The following is a 27,388-nucleotide window of genomic DNA, read 5'->3' as shown; positions in this document are numbered from 1 at the left end:
CTCAACAAACAGCAAACAGCAGAGACACACAGTTATAGACCAGTTGCTGAACATAATGGAGCATTCAGCATTTGGCGGAGACCAAAATCTGAGCGTATATTCCATTTTGATGCGTCAGGTGGAAACAAACATGGCTCCAGAGAAATGATTGTTTTCCCAGTATCTGCTGGATTTCTAAAGTAACACTTTTCTCTTATAAGGAGATGATGTGTCAATGTTGTGTGGCCAAAAAACAAAAATGATTACGTTTGTCAGTTGAAGGAGACAGGACATGTCAAATATTTAACCTTAAACCCTCAGGTGTCAGGAGCTGGACCTTCCTTTAACTTGGATGTAAACTCAATATCTCTGAGCTTTGAGTTGTGTGCCTTTCTATTTTAGAAACTAACCAGAGTGTGTGTGTGTGTGTGTGTCTGTGTTTCAGGCTGCGTCTGATGCGCTCAGCAGTCTGGGCCATGTGTACACAGCTATCGGCGACTACCCCAACGCACTGGCGAGCCATAAACAGTGTGTGCTGTTGGCGCGACAGACCCAGTGTCAGCTCTCTGAGGCTCGCCAGCTCGGCAACATGGGCGCCGTGTATACAGCACTGGGAGACTTCACCAACGCCGTTCAGTGTCACGAACAACACCTGGATATCGCAAAGGTAAAGAACAGTATGCAGGAAACATTATACTTCTCCTATGTTCGACTACAATTATGCCAATGAGATCAAGCTTAAACAACAAGTGCTGTGATTTTGTATGTTTTTTCATTGTCAAAGAATCCCCAAAAAAAGACCAAATCAACAATGAATTGGTTCAGTCTGATGTATGTTGTTCCTCTGAGCTTTAGAGCTCCATTGTTTTTCCAAAGACACATCAGTGAGACATTCTGTTGCGCTGTTCATCTCCATAAACACATACACACACACACACACACACACACACACACACACACACACACACACACACACACACACACACACACACACACACACACACACACACACACACACACACACATACATGCACACAGTTTGTAGTTTATTTGACTCAATCCACATACACCCTTCTGCTGCAGGAAAGACTCACTGCAAGCCCTGGACCAATTCGCTACATTAAATCGTCCGCAACAAATGTCACATCCCCATTGTTTGACTGAGGTTTACAATAAATCTTCAGTAGTCAAGTGTTTTTTAGAATTATTTATGCTTTTGTAAGAATCAACTTTTAAAGGCTGGTCTCCTCAGCAGGAGCTAATTGTCTTTCTTTTGTACATGCAGTGAGATTACATATATACATGCAAGTCCATCTGTTCATCGATATTAGCATTTTACATATGTCTTGAAATTTTTTCATGAAGATCTCTGCATTTATTTTGAGAATTAACAACAAAAATATTATTTCAAAATGTTAAAATGAATAAAAATCCTCAATCCACTCTAAAACTTAATGGGTTCCTTCTTGGCCCCACCCTTCCCTAATAATTTCTGCGTTTTCTTGCTGACAAACAGCACTGAAAACATCACCTCCATTGGTGGAGCTAATTATACCTTCCTCACCTGAGGGGAACACAATAATAGGAAGTAAGACAGATTCCACAATACCTTTGTATTCATAAAAACAGGCCTGATTTCATGACTTTTTTGGGTGTCATTTAAAATGAATGCTGTTTCACAAAAAGGCAAATAAATGGCAGACATTACCAGGTTGAATGAATATAAAGCCATTAGCTACATTACATGCAGTAATTGAATTTGGTATTATTATGGAGAGAAGCACAATTTGTATTTCAAGACAGTGATGAATTCAAAACAGGAGAGCTGGGTCTTTTACAGCAGCAGTTATATATCTGAATGGTTCGGCCTGGAGTTTTTCAAATTCTGTTGTGTGTATTTTAGCACATCTGTCACTTGATGAATGGAGTCTTTTATAACAAAGTTATTGCATATTTCCCAAAGCATATAATGTGCATTCAGGATACTGGATGTTAAGCCTGTAAACATCTGAGGTGTCATAATGGAGCTTATCATGCAAATGTTACATCTGCAAACATAACAAGAGACAATAATCTGTGCACACGTTGTTAAATTGTATTTGTTTTTTGGATGATGTGTAATATTGCAGGCTCGCCAGCATCACTGCAGCCAACCTCATCTCACTCTGTAGCTTTTCTCGCCGAACATATAAATTGACCATCTGTTGACAGTTAGGTTTGTACCAGAATAAAGTTCCCTCAAGTGAAATCTAATGACGATACAGTGGAACATAGTTTTTTATTTGACACTTATAAATCTTGGCATCGGTTTGATGTGTGGGCTCAATCTCTATTTTTCTGAAAAGTAAACCTGTTCCTTTTTCTGTGATTAGTCATTTGAGGAATTATATATATTTTTCAAACTTAGTTTTGTCATCTTTTATTAATTTCAAACTCAATTTCTTCATGAAGTCTGTAGTTCCTCATTGATTTTAAACTGAGTCCTGATTGGTTTATTGGAAGTCATGTATCATCATGTAGGTATACAGGAGCTACTTTTAAAGGCATACGTCTTGGACCTGTGACACACAGTTAGGAACGGAAATTGTAAAATATCTACTGTCAATGGAAATGCAATGCAGGCCATTTATAAGCAACAAATGTCTTTGGCAGACTTTGGAGAACCGTCGGGAGGAAGCACGGGCGTACAGCAACCTGGGCAGTGCCTACCACTCTCAACGAGACTTCGACAAGGCCATATCATACCACACAAGAGTGCTGGAGCTGGCCCAGGAGCAGGCCGACAGAGCCATCGAGATGAGGGCATATGCTGGCCTGGGGCACGCTGCTCGGTGCATGCAGGTTGGTAAAAACTCATTTCAAGACCTGATTTAGTGTATAACTAAATTACATGGGGGTTACTCAGGCCCTCAGTCTGTTTGGTGGATGATACTGTGATAAATACACATGATAAATTGGGATCCTTCCTGTGATCGTCAGGACCTGGAGCGGGCGCTTCAGCACCACCAACACCAGCTAGAGATTGCTCAGGAGCTGCAGGACAGAGCTGCACAGGGCCGAGCATCTTCCAACCTGGGTACGTTAAACTCAGGTGTCTCTGTTTGTGTGTGTGTGTGTGTGTGTGATGTTTTTGTCCTTAAAGTGTACCTTGGTCTCTCCCTGAAAATAAGCTAATACAAATAAAACCTAGAACACAGTGCTGGCAGGTGTGGCTAACACACATGCCTACCTACAATGGCTGTCTCAACCAGCGGTTCAAACGTTTTGTGTGCAAGCAAGACCGCCGGGTCGCAGTAGAGGATGGGGGACTTCTCTGAATGGTGGACGATGTGGTGGTTTGGGGATTTAGTTTCAGCATAGATTTTAAAATATGCACAGCTTTCTATATTCCCACTCTTGAGTAGTTGCTGGTGGCCCTAGCAGAAGGGTGTTAACCTTTTCAGATATATGTAAATGTCGTGATGTAGAGACATTCCGAATGGTTGAATCTACATAAGCATTGGTCGTGAAAGGTTTGAAACACTGAGTGGACGTGGGCCATGTTCAACTGATACATTTAGATTTGTGATAAATCTGCTTTTAAAAACAGCATTTATGTATTTCATCAAACAACAGTGATACAATTTAGCTGACAGCTCAAAAAATACATTTAAGTGTGAAGTATCTCTTTAATCAAGCAATTGACTACATATGTTGAGAGGGTGTGTCTTCTTTAAATGTGGTACAATAGGCGTTTTGATGTATTGGCATCTAATATGGCGAGGGTCAGATGGGACATACAGATGAATCTACATGACATTGAAAAAGGTTGCTGAGACAGACTAACGGCCTTTAAATACCTGAGGTGTGACGAATAAATGACACAAAAATGTGGGCAACACAAACCTGAAAATATTCCCCATCAAAACTCATCCTGGCAGCAATTCAAATTTGTGACAGGTGGGAATAGCTTTCTGTCAGATCATTCGTCAGAAGAGATGATGGATCCAACGTCGTCCTGTTCTTGTTCGGCTCACTCAACAAAGGAGGGGATTTAGGTTACATACCATTTTACAAGTTAGAGAAAGAGAGTTTCACATCCTCATCATGGAGCTGAGGCTCTTTCACGGCTCTGGTAATAGAGAACCTAATATTTCAGGCTGTCGGTGGGATAGCTGAAGTCCTACTGTGGATGCTACTGCCTCATCTGAGATCAATTTTGTTCCGAGTCTGCAGCTGTGAGTTGAAGTTGGTTTGAAGCTCATATTTACGTTCTGGACTCCACGGGGAACATAAGTTATGTTTCTCCATTTTGGCTCTTTCCTGAATAGGTGGACAGCTGTTATGGTGTGACAAGCCTGCAGTCCTAAAGAGCCCAGTCACTAATATTCCTCTCATCTGCTGGTTTGAAGCCTGAATCTCTCAAAGCCCCCTCGTGTGTCATTTCAACTATAGATTGTGCGGCAATTCTTGAAGTGGAGGAAAAAAGCTGTCTGTCACAGAGCGAGAGGGATGGTATTATAAACAGGACCTAGCTACAAGTAATGAGGAATTTGGGACCAAGTTCTGCATCTTTTAGTTGTTTGCCAACCACCCAGATTTGAAAGGAGAGAAGGAAATAATGATAAGGAGAAGACGAAAGGCAGAAGAGCATGGCAGCATAACAATAATCAAGATGCACTGTCACCCTCGAGGATATACTGTGTAGATGATAACAAAACGGGAGAGTGTGTTAGATTGCTTCTTCTGTGCCTTGTGTAGGAGAAGAGCACCACAAACAAAAAAACAGAAGAAGAAGGTCTGTGCATCTTCCTAATAAAAGAAGAAAGGATTTGAGTGTCTGCAGCACACAGGCTTTTAAGTGCTGCTTCACAGTCAGTTCAATCCATGATCTGAGCCAACAGTATACTGTATTGTTTGAAAGGTTCAATAAAAAATGCAATTAATGATGAGTGAAATAACAACAAATACAATCCCTTTGATTAAAAAACACCACATGAGACACCAAAAAACTACCCGTGAGTGCTCCTCAAGTTTCTTATTGATAACATGTCAACTTTTTTTTCGTTAAAGAAAAAGTTGCAGCTTAAACAAGTCATTCCGCAGCACAAAGTTCGCCACTATTTAAAAAAAAGGTTGATGTATCCATTTTGAGCATCAGTTATAACTGTGTTTTCACAGCAACATATTGTAATTGTCGGGGCCTGGTCACTTTCTTTGCCCTGGGTATCGGCTCATTCCAATTCAAAACAACTTTATTTGTCCCCAAAGGGCATTCAAAGGCACATATAGCATGTCAAAACACAGGTAAATACTAGAAAGACAACAACAATTAAATCAGTGCAATGTCCAGTGCAATGTGTTTATTGACATATATTCAGTCCTGTGCAATGAAATTCTATCTTTTCCTTGCACTATGAATAATGTGTTTTCTAAGAGTTAAAGTAAATAAAATATAAAAAATATACATTAGTACAATAAAGCATTGTATGTTACTGTAAAAGGATGGTGAAGAGTATAATGATAAATATAAATATATATATACAGTAAATCTGTAATAGATGAGTAAATATAGCAGCGGATAAATTGGCCTTAATCTTATGATTTGAGGATTGTGCAGCCACATGCAGCTGGAGAGGGAAACTGAAGAGATTACTAAGAAAAAAAAGCTAACACATCTTCATAATAAGGGCTGCACAATATTAGACAGAAAACTCCTCTCTGAAGCATAAGAGTTTCCGCACAAATACAAGTGTGACACTCAGTTTCCGGTTATGGTCGTTGACTAGTAGAGGGGCGGGGCCTGCTGTGGTTGTTTTGATAAAATGATCAAGAAAGATTGCTATTGGTGGATTACTGTGCAAACGTCTCTAGTAAATTAGACAAAGAAAATTGTAAACAAATAACATGTTTTTAGATCATTTGTAGGTAAGACACTTTCTTGACATAGTACATCCTGTGTGGTAACGACTGTGCATGCTAACATCATGATGACAAAACGATAAATCGTGGAGCCATATTCCACAAATTTTTTCAGCAAAAATCATCCCTGATTTAAAAAATGAACAGACAGCCAGTCTGCATGTGGTCTGTGGAATTGGAGAAGGCATATGACCATGTCCCCAAGGGACCTGGTTGGTTGCTACGGGTCATCTGGATCATGTATTACCAAAGTGAGAGCTGCGTAAAATGTGTCTCTGGTGGGTGTTTGCCAAGGTTGCCCCCTGTCATGATCCTGTTTGTGATATTTATGGACAGGATTTGAAGGCTCAGCCGTGGTAAGGAGGGTGTTTGGTCTGGGGAAATTAGGATTGCTTCCCTGCTTGCTGCAGATGATGTGGTTCTTTTGGCTTGTTCAGATCGTGGCCCATGTGTGCACTGGGGTGGTTTGCAGCCAAGTGTAAAACAACCAGGTTCAGAATTGGTACCTTCAAGTCTGAGGTCATGGCTCTGGTGGATTGATCTCTCTAGGCTGGAGCTGAGTTGCTGCCCCAAGTGAACAAGTTAAGTTTGTAGGGGGCTTGTTTATGAGTGAGGGGAAGATGGAATGGGAGATGGTCAAGTGGATCAGTGTGGAGTCAGCCAGACTGTTGTGGTGAAAAAGTCGCTGAGCTGAGAGGAAAAGCTTTTGATTTTCCAGTCGATCTAGGTTCCAGCCCTCACCTATGGTCAGGAACTGTGGGAAGTGACCGAATAAAGAAAACTGCAGATACAAGTTTTCTCCATAGGGTGGCTGGGCCGAGACCTAGAGATAGGGTAAGGACATCTAGAGAGCAGCTTATCCTTTGCATTAAAAGGAGCCAGTTGATGCAGTTTGGCATTTAATCAGAATACCAACTGGAAGCCCTCCATTGGAGGGCATGCCCAACTGGGAGGAGACCTCGGGGTAGACCAAGAACTGGCTGGAGGGATTATATTTATATTCCATCTGGCCTTGGAACGTCTAGGGATCCCCCAGGAAGAACTGGAAAGTGTTGCTGGGGAGGGGGATGGAACGCCCTGTTTAGCCTGCTGCCACATCAAGATGACTTGGTTAAGTGGAAGAAAATGGATGAGTGGGTGGATGGAACAGCCTATTCTGTTGTAATCTCCTCGATTCTATTGACAGGAACTGATCATCATTCAAAGATACACGCGAGATACCCAGGATGATCATTGTCTTGTAATATTAAAGATTCCAGTTTTTCCAAAAACCTAAAAGATAAAGCATTTATATTTGTTCAGGACACGATTCTGTTAATTTAACAAATCTTGTCATTGGGAAATAGTTGTAAAATATAGTGTATAATAGATGATTCCAGGCATAAATCATACATTCATATTTTGGACATGATAATTACCTCTGCAAAGAAGGTTATGTTTACATCCAAATTGTGAAATCAAGATTTTGCCACATTTTTGTTGATTTCCCAGAGAATAATTAATAGATTTTGAAAAAAGATCAGGTATGAGTGTGTTCAATTGTTGCAAATCCAAATAAAAATCCATGCAGATCTAGCAAATTGTGCTTTCATAAGGAGATGGTCGGGCCTTGGCGGATGTAAGCAGGAGTGCCATTGTAGTTCCATGTGCTATTTAAAAAAATTTGGCACAATAACTAAAGTCATGATACTGGTGATTTGTAATAGATTCTAATACCAAAAGTTTAGAAATGCTGGATTTGGAATTTATAGATGTTTTATATATATTTGCCTTTTGAAAGCCTCTGAATTCATTGTGCCCCCTCTCCACTAACACACTTGCTAAACTAAAAGTTAGCCCTGATCTGTCTTTTATTGTGAATTTCTGTAGCATGTGAGGGATCACACTCTCAGTCTGTAATCCAACCATATTGGAAACCAGCCTTTAGCATCACAAGAGTTGACATTGACTCTCTCTGTCACTGCTGTCGCCATTGGCAGTTCAATACACTGACTGTGTTGTTGTCCTGGGCCTGACCAACTCAGTCTGCATTGATCGGCACCGAGTGCACAGACAAACTTTAACTTACAGGTGAGATAAGTTTGAGCTCAAACTTTAAGTAGCTTCCTTAGAAAACATGTCGATTTGACGACTTCTCATTAACCAAAACTTAGGAGCAGGAGCATATAGCTAGTGTGATGGTCTCCCATCACCTCATCTGCTGTTTGAGGCTCTGTATCACATGACTCACACAGTGCTTCACTGCCCAATCGACGCTCATGTTTTATTAAGGCTGTTGTTGGTTTTGGTTTCTGCGGCCACAGTGATATGTGAGAGCCAGTGAACCCGACTCCGCCGCTGAGCAGGCACCTCGCTGCTCTCTGTGTGTGTGTGGGTACTGCATTACACCTGTAACTTGTGCCCCGCCTCTTTCTGTGGCATCAAGAGACGAGCACGCCGGTGGAGGATGTACAGCAGCCCGAGCTCCTGCTGTTTCTCCGTCCCTCGTCATGTATGTCTCTGCAGAGCCTGTTTGAAATACACTTGTCCTGTGTTCACTCACCAAAAGGTTGTATTACTTTCCGTCGGAAATGAGAAAAGTCCAAACTCACACTGGGGCTCACTGTACACTTGATGTGTGACTAATAGGCTGCTGCTGAAGTCGCTGACTCTCCTGACAGACGAGCTACACCCTGCGGCTCAGATCAATGATTCACATCATCATTAATGGATGATTACGTTTCTCTGAATGCTGACTTCACAACTCTTCATTCTCCTCTCCTCTCTTTTTTCCTTCTCTCCTTTCTTCTCATCTCCTTTTATCTGCACACTCCTCTCCTCTCTACTTGTCACCTTCTCTCCTTCTTTATCTCTCCCACCCTCACTCCTTCCTCACCTAATGAATCCCCTCTACCCTACTCTCGTGTATCCTCGGCTCTTCCTTTCCTTTCCCTCTCTCTTCTTCTCATCCTGTCCACTTATCATCTCCTCTTTGCTCTCCAAACAAGTCCCCTCCTCTCTCTTTTCTGGTTTCCTTCAATTCTCTCGTCATCTTCTCTTGTTCATTCCTCCCCTCTTCTCATATCCTTTCCTCTCCTGTCATCTTCTACTTTCTTGTTTCTTTATCTTTTTTCTCCTCCTCGTTTCATTAACACATTTCTCCCCCTCCTCTTTTCTTACCCATTTTTCTCTCTCTCCTCTCATAAACTTCTCTCCTTTCTTTACATCTTATTTATTTTCCTTTCCTCTCTCCTTACATGTTTAATCCCCTACACCCTCCCTCCAACCCACTTCCCTTCTATTTTTTCACCTTCTTCTCTCCACCTCCTTCCTTCTCCTTTATGTTTTCTCCTGTGTCCTCTTCGCCTCTCTTCCCTTGTTTCCTTGTCCCCTCTGCTCCTCTCAAATGCTCTATTTTTTCCTCCTCTCAGACTGTAGCAAACTTCAGATATAATCAGCTGTGCAGGTCCAGATAGATTTCATGGAGGACTTTAATTATCTTTCTTATTACACCAGATTCCAGTATGATATAATGATATAATGATAGCATGCCAGCTTCATAAGTATTTTCTTACCTTGCATTTAGCTACTAATGTCTCAGTGGGACTTCTTGTTTTTCACAGTCCTTTTTTTATTACAAGCTAACGTTCATTAAAAGGCAGATCCAGGATTTGATTTCATGTCTGTGGGCATTTCAGGCATTGATCCTCACAGAGCTCAGTCATCTGTTTTCTGTATCTTGCTAATATGTAACTAGAATGGCACTCAGACAGCACCAACAGTCTTCTTCACAGTATCTGAATTTGTATTTTGATCATGGATATCAAACCCCCTTTGTTTTCATCTAGATCCATGAATTATTCTTTTAAGAAATCAATTAAAATGTTGAAAAAATGCCCCATCTAACAATGTTAGAGAAAGTGAAAAGAAATTCCCACGTCCGCCCCTGATTAGGATCAGCAGCAACGTTTAATGGGTTCTTCCCTGACCCATACCACATCCTTCCAGCAAGTTTTGTGGTATTCCATCCAGAAGTTTTTTGTAATTCTGCTAACGACAGTAAAACACAGACAAAAACATAACCTCCTTGGTTATGATGGTAATAACACCAAGTTCGCTTGTTTTATTTATCAATATTTATTATTTTTATTATTTTAGCATTTGCCTTTATTGGAAATCGGATAGAATAGAAGCAGACAGGAAACGAGAAATTGAACCGTGGACTTTACAAGTTATTTGGTATGCATCTTAACCACTTTTCCACTGTGCCACCCATGTTCTTTTGCAACTGAAGCCCACTGTGGAGCAAGGAGAGTGGAGATCACCACTCTCCTCCACTAATCTCTCTTTGCTGTTTCAGCCGAATACCCTGTCATCAGATCTCAGCTAATTTCCCACACCTCTAATCCTCACAGCACTGCCCTGGTCACACGGTGTCCCCTCCATGTTGGGGATTCCCACTGTCTTGCACAACATCCAGGAGGAGTGTGGGAATTGCCTTAAGGGAGATTGTGTGTGTGTGTGTGTGTGTGTGTGTGTGTGCGTGTGTGTGTGTGTGTGTGTGTGTGTGTGTGTGTGTGTGTGTGTGTGTGTGTGTGTGTGTGTGTGTGTGTGTGTGTTTGTGTGCGTACACATGCTCATGCTCACACCTGTGTTAACAGAGTTTAGGAGGAGGGGTGTACCCATTCCAGCCAACTCTGCAGGCTTCTCTGTAATCCTCTTAGCGCAAGACCCCGATGAACAAGGTCTACATTTTCTTATCAACCACCTCCTCTCCCACCTCCTCTACCCCTGACTCTTAAATATTGTTGTGACTCCGGCAACAGCTCATTTAAAAAATAATTTTTCATATGGTTCAGTATTTTCTGCCACTACACTCTTGCTGTTAACCTAATAATTGTCTGACGAAAATGTATAACAGTGTATGAACAAAAGCCTGTAGCACACATCAAATCATATTCATAAAATATACAGTATGGTGCAGTGAGGAGGTTCACTGCACTCTATTTGGGAGATTCTGGAGTGGAAACAAAAAAATTAAGGCAAGCAGAATAAAATATGCATCATTATTGTTTGAGGTTTTTGACAGTTACACCAAGTGTGAATGAATTGAAATTAATTATTTTGCAGTTCATGTACATCTATGATAGGTTAATTATAGATTCAGTTCTGAACCTAATTTTAATTAATTTTGCTTCAGATTAACTATTCTTTTGTTCAGTCTGTGTTTCTTGTTTTACATTATACAAATAAATGTGCTCAGGCTTAAATTTAAAACTTTACTGTGAAGAACTCAGATTCAGGGCAATATCATCATGCAAGTAGAGGTGTTCACGTGCATATGTCAATATATTTATTTAAAAAAAATTATTAGAGGATAAAGCTATTGAGATTTACCATTTCCTCTACATCTAACAAAAATAAATAACAGTTGTGATAATTAATGAGTGAATCCACCTAAAACGTATTTCTATGAAGAAGACTTCCAAAGACAAAAAACAGGAATGTGTTCATCAGTTTCTTCCTGACTAATCTATCGTGTGTGGAGTTCAGCTGAGCAACCAATGCAAATACAGTTATACAGTATACAGTTATATTGACGCAAATTAAAAATAAGAGAATTCAAGTATTGTCAATTTAACAATCTCTAAATATTAAGGCCTCATTTGATAATAATGTACTGTATGTCAAACTAATGAACCCAAATTAGAAAATCAAATGTGTTGCTGCTCAATTATAAATTGTAAACTATAGTTGCTTGTGGAAAAAAAGGCAGAATCCGGGTCAAAGTGAGCATGAAACACTCTGTTACAAAGATGAGAAGTTCATTGAGTCAGTTCAGTGTTGGTGAATAACAAGTGTTGAATGTCACCAGTCTTAATGTGAATTGTCTCCCCCAACCGAGCTGGACATGTGCCATGGACTCGCAGTTTACTCTCAGTGAATCTCTCTCTCCACACGCAGTTTGACATGAGAGCGACATGTAACCTCGTCCATCTGGTGTCTCGACGTACCCCCACCTCATCTCCCCCCTCTTGAAAACCCTCTCTCATCTGTCCCCTGTATCTTTACCACAAAGATAAAGACACAGAGTCAGACACAGTATTTTTACCACGAGACAAGACACAGAGACATTATTTGATGGATGGTCTCCAAAAAAGAGGACATAATAAAGTGCAGCATTTGTTTTTTTTGCTGGACCACTGTACACCCCTGCCCAAAGGACCTTCCTTATTCAAAACTCACTGAGAAGAAATCCGAATGAAAAGAGTGTATGCAGCGGTAGTAAAGGTAGACGTGTAATCCAATCATGTTAATCTCGTTATGTTTGCTCTGATTTGATCGTGAATTAGGCCGTGATAACACAGTTAAGGTTTTTACATGAGAGCTGCGATAATCACAGTTCTGCCTCAATCCGGGCATAATGAGGCTGTTAACGTGAGTGTAAACACAGTAACTGTACGAGGGAAGATGAAGGTCACAGACAAACTGGCCTTCAAACCATAGCTCCAAGCACACACACACATACACACGTTTAATATTTGTGTATTTGTGTTTTTTTTTGCTGGGTTGTGAGTGTTTAATTCCTTTACTTAACGGGATAGTTCACTGAAAAATGAAGATTCGCCTATTATCTACTCACCACTATGCCGATGGAGGGGTGGGTGAAGTGTTTGAGTCCACAAAATACTTCTGAAGTCTAAACAGCGTTGCAGCGAAATCCAATTTAATTTAAATAAATGGTGACTCTATTTTCAAATGCCTCCATACTGCTCTTGTGGTGTCATCCAAGTGTCTGTAAGCCCCCATATTCAAATTAGTCTCGAAACGTTGTCATTTACACCAAGTTTTTAACCTAAATGTCTTCTATATCCTCCTCTGGAGCAACGTTCACATTCGCACGCACACAAGATCTCGCCAAAGGCTGAACTATCCCTTTAATTTAAAGTAACCATACCACAGTGTACAAATTCTTGACCTAAGAACAGTTTCTACAACCAGGCCATCAGGTTCCTAACTTTTAGTCAACTCCTGACTAACAACCCTCTGCACGTCTGTTTTCCTGCCAGTTTGCACTGTAGTTTTTTATCTCACTCAAATATGCAATTACTTATACATACGGTGCAATAACCTATACACAAACATGTGCAATAACTTATTCACACACACCATACAGTTAATGTTGTTACCACGAATGTCACACTGCACCTTGGAATGTATAAAGTTTTAGTTTGGTATTTTACTTTTCTTTTTATCGTAAGCTCTTTATTTTCATTTCACTCTTGCACTGCTGAGCTGACATGTTTTCTTCTCGTCCAACACCTTTCATTGTGCTGTTGACACCGATTTAACTTCCACATGATAAATAAAACTTGAAAGTGAAATTCTAACAAAATTATCAGCAACACCTCATGTGGAGTGGATCATTTCAACGCCTATGACATATGATTTACTATTAGATTATTATTACTTGTTAATTTACCTTTAAGCACCATCTGGAAGCTGGTAAGGATGAAGCTTATTGTGACTGTTCTCTACTTTATACAGATGATGTGAGACAATAGGTGAAGATCATGTACGTTTAACAATGCAAGAGATTCTCAGTCTCCCAAAGTCATTTTAGTGGCTGAGTCCTTTTCTCCAAATCTCAAAAGAAGAAGGAATGAGAGAGGTTCCTTCTGTGGAATGATGAAAGGGACACAATTCTACAAGATAGATGAAACTTGATATAGCTGCTGGTTTCGGGTTGAAATTTCAAACAAGTTTTATACAAAAATAAGTATATAGGATTTAGTCTGATGCGGAGTTTTGCAGTTTTTGCAGCATTAAACTAGTTGCTTTCAGACTTGCACTGAAAGGAATCTCTGGACATCATGCAAAACAGACAAAAACAATCCCCTAAAAAATCGTCAGGATGCGGTGCCACACACGTAAAAGACACAGAAGGAGATTTCATTAAAACTTTGGTGATAAGGGCCGACGCAGATGTGCTGTATTAAATACTTATACTTTACGTCCTGCCTCTGCCTGCTGCACCACCCCTCACCTGAATGCACAGCGGATTCCTGCATTGTTGTATTGTCATGCTGCATAGTTCATGCTGAAAACAGTTAATGCATGTGCGAACTCGCCAAGACAAATTCCAATCAACTTGAATCTTAAATTTTGAATCTTCTGTTGCTGTCAGATGAATATAGTGGACTACAACGTGTAAAATATAGTTCATGTATTGAGGAAGTAGAATAGAACAGAAACACTCAAATAAAGTATATAGTTACTTTCCACGACTGCAAATTAATGACTGTCCCACTTGTGTTAACATCCTGCAGCTACTGTCTTCATCTCCTCGTTCACTTTCTCCTCTGCCTCCCAAGTTTCTTCCTCAACTTGTATTTCTCTCTTTCAACATTGGTTCGACTCTGGTGCCTGAGAAGATGAATTGTTGACTGTAGGGAAGAAGCACCACCGCAGAGCGTTGGTAGGGCAACCGGGAGCCAAGTTTTAGCAGCAGATGTCGTCAGATTTGTTGGAATTTTTCCGCTGTAGCATTTTAATTATTCATTGCTATGCACTTTTTTCTTGGTTTTGAAATCCGTAGATGCATCTACATTCACATGCGTGCACACATAGCTGGATACATTTTAATTATTTGGGGAGTTTGCCATGTTCATCACACTCCTAACTAAGTTGGAGAAACTATCCAGCAGAGCAGCAGACTTAATATCCAGTAGGTAACTTAATGAATTATTTCCATGTTCACTTGGTGGATGAGCAGTAGACAGGAGTATAAAGGTTTTCTTCTGCTCTTTCCCTTGTTTGTCATCATGAATATACACAGGACGCTTAATAATGACCTTCATTTACACCATACCTGAAACTACTGTAAAGCACTTTAGACTTGACAGAGTTTAACCTGACTGAATACTTGGACTCCAGATTTGTCTTGACTCAAAACTGCTCTTTTGATGGACACTTTGATTACACTCATCTTAACTGACTCCAGACCTGTTTTGATTTGTGTCTTGACATGACTTGGACTTTAAGAAAGACTTGAAATCTGACTTGACTTGGACTTTTGTCAGCTGAGTGGAGAATGGATTTTGACATGCCACAAGACTAAACCCACTCTGCTGAGGGACATAAGATCGACTTGGACATCTACGTTTACAGATTTACTGACTTTACTTGGCTCTAATGTCTCAGGAATGGATTTGATTAGCTTCAAGTGTTCAGAGACTTGATTGGATGTGTCACGAAAAACACTAGAAATGACCTGGACTTGCCTGGTGTGACATGAGACTTGATTGGTCATGTCTCAGATGACTATACATTTGACATTGACTATAAACTTCAATTTCTGCAATAAAAAAAAAGAATCATGATGGAAATATCTTCAGCTTGGTAGTCAGCATCTTTCTCTTCTATGTTACTTACTGCTCTCTGCTTGCATCTCAGGCATCATACACCAGATGAAGGGGGAGTATGAATCAGCATTGAAGCTCCATAAAGCCCACCTGTCCTTGGCCCAGGAGCTGGGGGATTATGCTGCCCAGGGGAGGGCCTACGGTAACATGGGCAACGCCTACCACGCACTCGGCATCCACGACCAAGCTGTCCGCTTCCACCGGCAGGAACTACAGATGTCACTGGAGGTGAATACCCTCACTCCTCACAAGTAACATTTAAAAACTCATGGAAAACAGATTTATGAAAGGTTGTTGTGTTTCAGGTGAACGATCGTCCGTCGCAGGCCTCCACACATGGCAACCTAGCGGTGGCGTACCAGGCACTGGGCGCTCACGACCGGGCTCTCCAGCACTACCTTCACCACCTGACCATCGCGCGAGAGCTTCGAGACACACAAAGCGAAGCAAGAGCACTAGGCAAGCAAGACAACCATGAGATGCATTGAGGGAAAAAGCTAATAATTTCTGCTTGAATTTAATATGGAATGTACACGTTAAGTTTTTCTTTCTTTTTCCAGCAAACCTGGGCAACTTCCACAGCTGGAGAGGTGAATATGCTCAGGCCTTGCCTTACTACCAGCAGTACCTGGCACTGGCCCCAGGCTTGCAGGATCTGGAGGGAGAAGGCAAAGTCTGCCACAACCTCGGCTATGCTCACTACTGCCTGGGGCAGTACAGAGACGCTGTCAGGTCAGAGACCAAATACATCACATACACAAACTTACTGGTTCTGCTTGTTAGAAACCATTTAAGCCTCACTGATCACCAGCAGTTACAAGTTCATGGTGTGCAGCAAATTCCTGTTCAGACCTATAGATTTTAATTTTTAAATCTAGTGAAGACACCATATATGTGTGGGAAATGTGTATAAACTTAAAATATATCTAGAATATTTACAGTAAACGGTTTAAATATTTGCCACAGTCTCAATGTCAAAATGTTTTGGTTGAGCGCTGAATGAATGAATTTATAACTGTCAGTTATAAATTCCTTTTTTAACCTTAAAGTTATTGCGTATGCAAAAATGTTAAACACATAAATGTATCTTCTGTTAATTAAATGTGTACTTCCTGTTTGAAGGGATGTACATCACATTGGTGTGCAAATGATTGTGTTTTGACTCTGCTCTGCGTTTTTCATCCGTATCTTAGGTATTACGAGCAGGACCTGGCCTTGGCTAAGGACCTCCAAGACAAATTAGCCCAGGCTAAAGCCTACTGTAACCTGGGTCTGGCCCACAAAGCACTGGGGGAGTACAACAAAGCAGAGGAGTGTCAGAGATACCTGCTCTCTCTAGCACAAGCCCTGGATAACACACAGGTCACCTACTTATGTTTGCCGTATGATAAACTGTAAAAACCTATACTTGATACAAGAAGTGGTTGTTAATCCGTGTCTATGTGGTTGTGTTTGTCAACAGGCAGTTTTCAGGGCGTTTGGGAACCTTGGCGATGTCTGTGTGTGTCGGGGTGATCTTCCAGGAGCTGTGAGGTTCTACCAGCAGCAGTTAACCCTGGCTCAGAAAGTCAGTGACCAGAAGATGGAAGCTGACGCCTACTCAGCACTTGGCTCAGTTCACAGGTAAAACACAAATCATTTGAACCTTTTGATTTGCTCTAATTTCCTTGTTCCTGTTTCTCTTACTTGTCTTTCTCTCCTGCACATCAGGCTGCTCCGGCAGCTGGATACAGCATTGTCCTTCCATAGCCAGGAACTGACCGTCCGGAAGGATATAGGTGATCAGCAGGGGGAGTGCCGCGCCCTCGGCCACCTGGCAGCAGTGCACATGGCCCTGGGTGACTACGCTACAACCTTCCAGTGTTATGAAACCCAATTGGGCTTGGCTCAGGGGCTCAGGGATGCCCGTCTGGAGGCCCAGGTCCATGGGAACATGGGCATCACCAAAATGAACATGGGAGTGTTTGAGGAATCGATCGGCTATTTCGAGCAGCAGCTGGCTATGCTGGAGCAGCTGACTGGAACTGAGAGTATGTTGGACAGAGGTAGGGCCTATGGGAATCTGGCAGACTGCTATGATGCTCTGGGAGACTATGAGGAGGCTATTCAGTACTACGAGAAGTACCTGACTGTGGCTCAGAGTCTCAACCACGTCCAGGACCAGGAGAAAGCCTACAGAGGACTTGGCAATTCATACAGGTAGGCAAAGGAAAGCTTAATAGGATTATTCTCTTTCTTGTCGAGAGTCAAATAAGTAGATCAGTTACACCCCATTTCTCTCAATTCCAATGAAACTGGATCCAGCAAGTAGCTGTAAAAACTGCAACACAACCATGGTTCAATTTGTGCTTTTACGAGGGCTCCTATCGTTAGTCCAATTCAAATCCAGTGGCTATAAATTATAGCCACTGGTCATCTTTTCTTGCTGTTATTGCACCATGCAACTGCTCAGATTTTCTGTTTACGTTTGCCTTGTATTGACATTTATGTTTTATGCTTTCTTTTTAGTTTATCGATGGTAATGAGGAGAGAAGAGTCACTCATTTATCTCCTTAAACGCAGCTGCTGTAGATGTTTCTTCTTTTACTGTTTTTCGCTTGGAGGATACAGATTGGTGTTATCATAAACCCGTAAACTTTCTCTCTTGCATTTATAAATTGATTGAGTGACTTTCTCTGAGAATACGTGTGCTTGCAAGAACAAACCAAATGCCAATGATCCAATGATCATCTTTTTGTCTTACCTCTTTCTCCCAAGGTCTATTGGTAGTCTCCAGCAGGGACTGGTGTGTTTTGAGAAGCGGCTGGTGGTAGCCCATGAGCTCGGCGGGGAAGGAGGGGGTAAGGCTCAGGCTTATGGGGAGCTGGGCACCTTACACAGCCAGCTGGGCAACTACGAGCAGGCCCTCTCCTGCCTGGAGCACCAACTTAACATTGCACGCACAGCAGGGGTAAGGATTTACCTGCAAGAGGTTCTTGTTTCAGTTATCAGCTTCTCCATTTGGCCTGTTGAATGTGACAAATTATCTTCATGGAAAGAATACTATGCACAGTAAATCCTGCTCTGACTGTCAGGATAAATCCCTGGAAGCAGAGGCAAGCGATACTCTTGGAGGCATTTATCAGCTGATGGCAGACAACGAGACAGCGCTACAGGTTTGTACAGATTCATTACACATCATGATGCAGTGTTTCCTATCCATCACTCAAATGAACAGCTTGACATTTTGTGAAATGGTGACACCACCTTCCTGTCTGTGTACTGTTAGCCACCTGTTGGTTAGTTTAGCTTGGCATAATGAATGGACGGAGGAGGGAATACCGTAGCTAGTCTGGCTCCATTTAACCTGCAGAGACTGGGAAATCATCGTATAAACCGCAGCTTCTCATGTTTGCACAGTTTTTGCACAGATTAAACAGACATAATGTCTTCACCTTTAAAACGGAAATTCCTTTATTATCTACTCACCACTATGCCGATGGGGTGGTGGGTGAAGTGTTTGAGTCCACAAAAGACTTTTGGAGTTGCAGCGTTGCAACCAAATTCAATACACTTGAAGTAAATGGCGACAACGTCTTCAAATGTATCTCTTTAAGTATTCAAGCTCTTCTCCTTTAGTGGCACCAAAGGGCGTTGGATATAGCAGAGCAGACGAGATGTGTGGGGAGCCAGGGTCGAGCCTACGGCAACCTTGGACTGACCTACGAAGCTCTCGGGAACTATGAGCGGGCCGTGGTCTTTCAGGAGCAGCACCTGAGTGTGGCGGCACAGACCAATGACCTGATCTCTAAAACTCTGGCCTACGGGAGCCTGGGAAGGATACACCATGCTCTGCAAAACTATGCACAGGCTGTGATGTACCTGCAGGAAGGTAAGAATCCCTGCCCCTGAGGGGTGACTAGCACTTATTGCTGTTACAAATGTCAGCAGCATTATCACATGTTTTCTTTGATCATTAAATAATTGTTCTACAAGTAATGTAATGTTATGTAATGTAATATCACCCCAAATAGCTGCCTGTTTATATATTCAGCAGATATTATCATTTGTTTGGGGTTGTGTTTATGTTTTTGGTCTCCACCACCTGTTGAGGACATATCTGGTTCTTTAACGGCTAAATCCAAAACAGTAAATACTAGACAGTGGGTCCATCAGGCCTTTTACCCTTAAAACAGCTGCTTCCCGTGGCTGATGACAGGGGTGAGCTGTAAAACCAAAACCGTGAGCTGAAAGAAGTTAAAACACTCTTTAGAGATGAAAGGAGCTGAAGGGAACTAAAAAACAGACATCTTTCACATACACTGAGTCATTTAATCCTTTGTAAAATGTATAAATATTGATAATAGCACATTTAAATATGTTTTATCGAAGCCACTCTGTGTATACAAATGTAATGTTTCTGACTGGTGCAGAGGTGCAGCGCTACTGGATCTAGTCGAACCTTGAGTCTGCTGAATGGTGTTCCACGTCTCTCCTCTCTATCCCTGTCTCTACTGTCAACTAACAAAAGGCATGGCTAAACATGAAAAGCCTCAAAAACAAACTTTCACCATTCATCACAAATCCGGTGCTGTGTACTCTGAAGGACGCAGCTCACAAAGCGCTGTCCTTCAGAGGCTTTGAAGGACAAGCTGAAACTGCTCCTCTTCCCCAAACTATAGACTGTTGAGCCTCGCAGAGAATACAAAAGTCAAGGGGAACGAAGACAGTACGATTTTAACAAAGGAGACATTCCACAGTGTGAGCCGGGAAATCTTCAGCACCTGATTGACATCTGGTATACAGTCAGTGGAACAGTGACAGTGATACATGCAATGTACTTGATACCTGTAGTATTTTGGTGGCTGAAAAGAACAAGTTAATGCCTGGCTTCTGTTATTTCACTTTATTCCATGGCATGAATTCTCTTTTATATTTTGTGTCAAATTGGTCTTTGCCTCTACATCGTCTATTACAAAGATGGAGCTGGATGATTACGGATTGTTTAATTTTTTTCAATATTAATCAATCTGCCAGTTATGTCTCCATTAATCAATGAAATGTTTATTGTTTATTTACACACGCTAATCATAAACGCTTAATTACATAATGTGAAACCTCTCTTCCTTCACATCCCTATGGCCTCTTCCACTTCATTCTTGATAACTGGGGGCCAACTTTTGACATGTATCAGCAAACTCTCAAGTCTAAAAAGTTAGTCACAGTTTCACCTTCCCCCTGTAGTCATACCGACTCTATTTAGGGAAATGCTGGTTCTTAGCGCAGACTTTGATATACATGTGGGCATCTCATTTAAAGTCAGAGTGGTTTAAGCCTGAGAACAGTGTGAGTTGCATTTCTAAAACCCAGAAGAAGCATGAAAGGTATTCATGAGTCTGACAGAGGCTAATAGAAGATCACTGCTCGGTTGTTTACCCTCGAGCAGAGTTTCTTTCAGTCAGCGTGTTGTCAATAATCCTGTTTGATTTCACTTCTTCTCTAACTAGACTGCTCTTTGAAACACACACATCTCTTATCGCTCCTCAGTAGTAAAACTGCATACTTGTTGAAAATAGTCCCATTTGAATCGCTGTCCTAGTGGATTAAGTAGCACTTAATGTGCATGCTCTCATAGTTTCAGATTAATCCAACTGGAATTTAATTTTAATGGATATTTAAAATGAGTAGTGGGCTTCATTTGTAAACCCCTTGAGACACAGCCACTGTTTGTCATTTAACTCATGGATTTTAATTGATCATTAACAGGCAGCGAGGAATTCTGCTCCGAGTTGAGGCGAGGACAGAGCTGAAGCGTGTCTCCAATTAACCTCCACAAACAGTAGAAGGAAGCACAGACAGCAAACATCACAGGGCCAGACGCAGACAGGCAGGCAGAGAAGTGTGAACCAAAACTTGATGATTGATGAGATTCAGCTCATTCTCAGAGCCTAATGAGAACTAAATGCAACCTGCCATGACTGTCTGCTCTTTCATAGTGGGGAAGATAAAACATATCAGAGTCAAACTGAAGAGCGGAGAGAACACGGGAACTTTGAATTTGAATCTGCAGAATAATAAGGTCGAGGCGAAGGGAGACAAAAGGAGCAATAACGGGAAAAGAATGGCAAATGTGAGCGCCCCCGTCTCACTGCGAGGTCGATTAGGTGCAGAGTGCAAGGACTTTCAAGGAGGTGATTTTCAGATCGGCCTCTTGGAACAAGCAACTGATCAGCTCTGCTTTGTCTCTCCTCCTCTTCTCCTCAGGTCTGCGTCTGGCCGAGCAGTTAGGTCGCAGAGAGGACGAAGCTAAGATACGTCACCACCTGGGTCTGTCCCTGTGGGCCAGCGCAAACCTGGAGGAGGCACAGCACCAGGTGTGTGTTTGTTTGTGTGTGTACACTCGCTCAGACTCGCAGCTGCATATCTTAACTTGTGTTTGCTTCCGAACTTACTGTACATCTCTAATGTGAATCAGAGATTTATTGCTGTAGGGATCTTTAGCCATTTTTAGATATGGGAACAGCTGCCTCCTTCATGGAACTACACTTCTCATCCATGACGAGAACTTTGTATTATTGTCCCTCACTGAGCGCTAGGTCTATAGAGCTGTAACAGGATGAGCAGCCTGACACTGTCCTGTCTCAAACTGGGTTTCTAGCCATCTGTAACATCAGGCATCAGAGGTTGAGTTACAGCCAGTTGGAGGTGCAATGGAGTCAATGATTGATCTGCGGGCTGTAACTCAGGAGGTAGAGCGTGTCGTCCACTAATCAAAAGGTTGAAGGTTTGAGACCAGTCTCCCCCATTCTGCATGCCAAAGTGTTGATGCAAGATACTGAACCCCAACTTAACCCTGACGGCTGTGTCTGAGTGTGTGAGTGATGTGTGATAGAGAAAGTGATGCACATAGATGCACTCTATGAATGTTTGTCTGAATGGGTGTATGTGGTCTTCAAGACTAGAAAATCTCTATATAAATATAGACCATTTATCTTTACTCATCTCAATTTAAACCCTTTCCAGTCTTTTTATTTATCATTAAGCATGTTTAATCGATAGTAACTTTATTTATAATTCATGTACAGACGAGCTGAGATAAACAGTGAAAAGTGCTGATGTGGAATTATATTAAACATTATTTGGTTTATATCTGTTTATATCTCAGTGAAATGATAACCAAGAAACCTGGTGAAAGGATGTGGTATGGGTCAGGGGAGAACCCATTACATTTGGTGTGAATCTGAAACAGGGTTGGATCTAGGATTATTTTATTTTTGATTATGTCTGTGTTTTGACACTTTCAGTTTTCTTAGGGAATAATCCATTGATATTGATTTAAAATAAATGCTTGATTGAATTTATGGGGGTTGTTGGGCCTTAGTGGAATTATGTTCCAGTAGTTTTTTGATTTCTTACAGGTTTATGCAGTATTTCTATGTAGAAATAGTCAAATAATATGTATTTTTACTGATGTGAACTGAACTGTTTTATTCCTCATTATTGTAATTTGGGTTTCTGATACTGAATTAGTTAATTACTTATTAAATTTGTATGTATATGCATAAATCCTGCAGTGTAAGCAGTTAAACTAAGCCTCGAAGAAAATAAATAAAAATGCTGAGGTACAGAACAGCAGTGGTACAGAAGACACTGGATCCTGTGATCCAAATCCTACGAGGATTTCAAAATCAAAATGATTAGCAGCCTGTTGTAGTGACACCATCTTTGTTTGGCTATAGTCACCAATGACTGACTGAGCAGTGAGGCAGAGCACTCACCCAGCTGTCCTCCTTACTGTTCACATTGTTGTGTATTCGTAGTGCCACCTACTGGTAAGAATTGTAACAGCTTGTTCATTCAGGTTTGGCAACTGAAATCATCTCCTCCTGCTTAAAAATTGTGTTTTACTACCACATTAATTTATGAAGGTTGTGTTATATATGTTAATTTGCTGTGTCTTTTAGTTATACAGAGCATCAGTCTTATTTGAGATGATTCGTCATGAGACACAGCACAGCACGGATAACAAGCTCTCGCTGTTTGACCTGCAAACCAGCTCGTACCAGGCTCTCCAGCGAGTCCTCGTCAGCCTAGGTAAATCAGCTGCCCTCTCTTGTGTCATAATTGTGCAGTGTGAATCACTGCGCCCTGTTTTGTTTGTTAGGTCTTCTCATCTTTCCTCTCTTACTTTCACACACTTCCAATTTTTCTGTTTTCCAAGATGTCTGGATGATCTTGTTTAATTGACCTTACCTTCCACTCTCCCAGTTCTCCTACATCCTTTCTAACTCACTCCGGATTCCTGTTTTATCTTCTTCTGTGTTTCCACCCAGGTCGGCACGATGAGGCTCTGGCCATTGCAGAGCGAGGGCGTACACGTGCCTTTGCCGATCTTCTGGTTGAACGCCAGAAAGGAAGTCAACAAGCAGCGAGCAGCGACCCTTACATCCCAGTTACTGTGGAGCACATCCTGGAGACAGTTAACAATCAGAGGGCAATGGTCCTGTACTATTCTCTGGCTGGAGGCTTTCTGTACAGCTGGCTGATATCTCCGGGAACAGGTACACACACACACACACACACATTCAAAACACCACACACACATATAGGTTTACTTTTTTTTAAGCACTTTTTGTCTTATTTGTCGAAATCCTCTTCATGTCCCGATAGCCATCAATTAATGAAGTTGTTAGTCACACCTCAGTGGCTAGAATTATGAGTATTATGGTGTAGCCTGCTCTTGATAGCTTTTCCAGGCTTACCAACCCGAGCTGTAAATACATGACACATCTACTGAGATTTAGTGCACAGGCTCCAATGTGTGTTAAATCTTGTTAACCTGGACAAACTGGCAGTTTATTAGGTACACTTAATGCAGTGCAGTCATCATCACCGAAACAACGTAGATGATGTTGCATACCACTAATGTCATGGGGACTGAATGCATTTTTTTATGTATATAATAATTCTACCAACCTGTATCAGTGGAAACAACATCCCCTTCAACATGCAGTAAGAGAGCTCACACGAAGATTCACACAGAATAATAAAAAACCTGCATTCCTAATAACATAAGGGAAAATGTCCGCCTTTCACGTTTTCAAACGGTTTTAGTGCTTGCATCAGTGTGATCGGTTGTTCTTGCTATAAAACATCTCATGTTTTTTGCATTGCACATTAGATCATCCCTGTAGGGACTTGTTATTTAAGGAGACTAACATACAGTATATTTCGAAATGGTTTTACATTCAGCATTAGCATCTTTGGCAATGTCCTTTGCCACCGGGTCCTCCCCAAAAGAACCAGAGACAAACAACTCGCTTTTCAGTATTCTTTAGTGCTGAACAGGCACCAACATAAACTCAACATAACTTAAATGGCCAGCACTTTTTGCTGCCATCTCAGCTTTGCAGCTCAGCATAGCTCCTTGTTTCTATCGTGTTTGTCCCTTGTCCCTTGCATGTCTCTGTGTCTCTCGCAGCTCTGTCCCTGCCTTTTGAATGCATGGAGAGTTGATTGGCCAACTAGTCTCGACTGTGCCAATCACTTCTCCCTGGTTCATCTCAGTGCTCACTGAGCCACCACCACATCATCTTTCAGTGATCCCCATCATCTTCAGATAAAACTGTTGTACTGTTTGTTTGTTCTTTTTTTTGGACGACTGCAATAGACTTGAACATATCTGAGTGAAAGCCACTCACCACTGCTGCTTTTCACGGTGGTATGACCTCACTCCGATCGACTGTTTTATGTGCTGATTTCTTAAGTTGGTGGAGCAAATGGAAACAGATTTACACAAAGTTAGCAACATGCTAGCAACATCTTGGTTTGACTGTCTGATGGTCATGTCATATGGAACTCGCGAGCTCATGGTTACGAAATGGGAAGTGGTGTACACGCTATGCTGTCAGGGCTATATTTCGAAATATGCACCCACCTGGCTGCACTTTTTCAGCAAGGGTTAAAATAAAGCCACAAAATAACCCTAAAGACTTCCTGATCCCCTGCAACCCTCTGTGACTCAGCAGGAGTGGACACTGGAACTGGGCCAAAATCTAATGGGTTGATTGCCATGACATTTACTTACCCTCCTCGGTGGATTAACTCTTTGATATTTGACTCTCATATTCTAATTGTCGTGACATTTCAGGACATTTAAGGGAATTATCTTTTGGATTTGAGATCGTATGACCTTTATCTAGGGCCAACTTCATATTTGCGACCCCATCAATTGTTTATTCCATCCAACACTTCTCTATTGGGGCTTGTAAAAAACACACTGTAGCCTCTAGGATCCAGAAGCTACTAGGGCTTAATACTTTTAAATGTGTTATGCTTTCCTACCTCACAACCACCTCTAAAATTAAACACAAAAAAAATACCTTTCCATGAAAGACTTTGTGCTCAATATACCCTTTCTACACTCACACGCACACATACAGTACAACGTGCACCAATTCGCCTATTTTATTCCTGAACACTACAACAGGTATCGTGAAGTTTAATGAGGTGTATCTTGGAGATCCCGGAGTGGATGGCGGTGGGAGCCCACAGGATGGCGGAGGGAGCCCACAGGGTTGGGGAGGAGGAGCAGGTGCAAGCCCTCTGTCTCTAGACCAGCACATCCACAACGCCAGAGAGGCTCTGGGAGTGGACAGCCATTACAGCAGGTAGTACTTTTTCTTCAGTAATAGAGTAAAATCTTCCAAATGACCAAACTGTGTTTTTCATTCTGAAGCTTCTCCAGGTTTTGTTCATAATCGGGATATGGTGTTTTCATGGAATATTAGAAAATCTAGTTATTCATATCCATGTATACATTTTAATTCCTGTATGGTGGCTATTGAAAAATGTTGCCGGTTTTGCTTAAAGCGGGCTTAGCTCTGTCACATACCAACATCGGGTTGTGGATTTGGCTTATCCGCCATTTTGCCACCACACACAGAACCAGGCCGCATATGAAGAAACGCAGCTGTGTTCCTGGTGGGATTGCGTTGTCATGATGCACCAGTATCCCAAATACATACATGTACAAGTATACCTGAAATCCGAATATGACGTTTACTTAAAAACAAAAATGGTATGATTAAAAAACCCAATAATAACCGGCATACTAATGCGCATGTAAAGACAGTCAGTGACAGAAGATAATCCTTTTACTAGCACATTTTTGCCTCGTGTCCCCACTTAATGTAGAATTTTTCTCTCATGCCACCAGCAGGTCATAGTATTCACTCATGATGTGAAATATATGATGTTGAAGTATGAAATATCTCAAGATGGATTGGAAACAAATTTGTACAGACATTCATGTCGCCAGAGGATGACTCCTACTTGTAGTGGTAGTTAAAATGCCAACTACTGTATTGAATGGGTGCTATTTAATTTAGTATACTTGTTAATTTTTTTCAGAGTACACTGATCGTCTGACCTTTCATCCAGAGCTGCTACTTTATCACCTCGCCCTGAGGTTAAAATTTTGGTCATAAACATTATACCTCCTGAACACCCAGCATTAGCAAAGCCTCATAGACTAGTCAGTGTAACTGCAGTGTCTATGTCTTATGGCTTATTGTTGTACCGCGCAGTGATTAAAACACACAGGGGAGGGAGTGAAAGGGAATAAAGCAAGATAGAGGAGCCGCATTCCCTTTGTCATCTGTCTTCCTTCTCTCCTGCTTTCTCCCACCATATTTCCTTGCCCGCAATTATCCTGCCCACAACTTCAGGCCTTGGTCGGTGCAACATGACGAGCTTGTAAATCACTACCATGTGTTGTGTCAGCAAATGTTCCCCCACACAAACTGCGTCTCAACTTTCTGTGAAAACCACTGCAGTAACCCACCAGCGTTTCATTGTGACTGTCTGCGTGTGTTTGTCCGTGTGTGTTGCTCTCTCTCTCTCTCTCTTTATTTTTCTCCCTGTGTGTGTGTGTGTGTGTGTGTCTGTGTGTGCATGTGTGTCAAAACTGTGGCGAGCCTGGAGCCTCCCTCCATTTATACTTGATGATATCATGAATCCTGCTCATCCACAGCATTGTGTGTATTTGTCCATATGTAGCACTGAACTGCTTTCCAACCCAGCAGTAGACTTTTACAACCCTCTGTCATGGATCCAGGCGGCAG

The 27,388-nt window shown here is 41.6% G+C and overlaps 1 protein-coding gene across 1 annotated transcript in view; it reads left to right on the top strand.

The window, feature by feature from the left end:
* Window positions 1–27,388, top strand: part of ttc28 (tetratricopeptide repeat domain 28) — a 135,011-nt gene that overhangs the window by 92,950 nt on the left and 14,673 nt on the right. The window contains exons 6-21 of the mRNA XM_053411568.1: window positions 425–646; window positions 2,632–2,820; window positions 2,959–3,055; window positions 15,316–15,512; window positions 15,590–15,743; window positions 15,845–16,016; window positions 16,478–16,646; window positions 16,747–16,907; window positions 16,995–17,483; window positions 18,042–18,234; window positions 18,359–18,439; window positions 18,903–19,155; window positions 21,528–21,637; window positions 23,228–23,357; window positions 23,597–23,824; window positions 25,753–25,933. Coding sequence (XP_053267543.1) covers window positions 425–646; window positions 2,632–2,820; window positions 2,959–3,055; window positions 15,316–15,512; window positions 15,590–15,743; window positions 15,845–16,016; window positions 16,478–16,646; window positions 16,747–16,907; window positions 16,995–17,483; window positions 18,042–18,234; window positions 18,359–18,439; window positions 18,903–19,155; window positions 21,528–21,637; window positions 23,228–23,357; window positions 23,597–23,824; window positions 25,753–25,933 — 3,026 coding nt within the window. The remainder of the gene's footprint in view (window positions 1–424; window positions 647–2,631; window positions 2,821–2,958; window positions 3,056–15,315; window positions 15,513–15,589; window positions 15,744–15,844; window positions 16,017–16,477; window positions 16,647–16,746; window positions 16,908–16,994; window positions 17,484–18,041; window positions 18,235–18,358; window positions 18,440–18,902; window positions 19,156–21,527; window positions 21,638–23,227; window positions 23,358–23,596; window positions 23,825–25,752; window positions 25,934–27,388) is intronic.

The sequence above is a fragment of the Pleuronectes platessa genome, chromosome 19, assembly GCF_947347685.1.
Source record: "Pleuronectes platessa chromosome 19, fPlePla1.1, whole genome shotgun sequence".
In the NCBI taxonomy this organism is placed as follows: Eukaryota; Metazoa; Chordata; class Actinopteri; order Pleuronectiformes; family Pleuronectidae; genus Pleuronectes; species Pleuronectes platessa.
The sequence above is the reverse complement of the archived record's forward strand: the minus strand, read 5'-3'. Positions and strand labels throughout refer to the sequence as shown.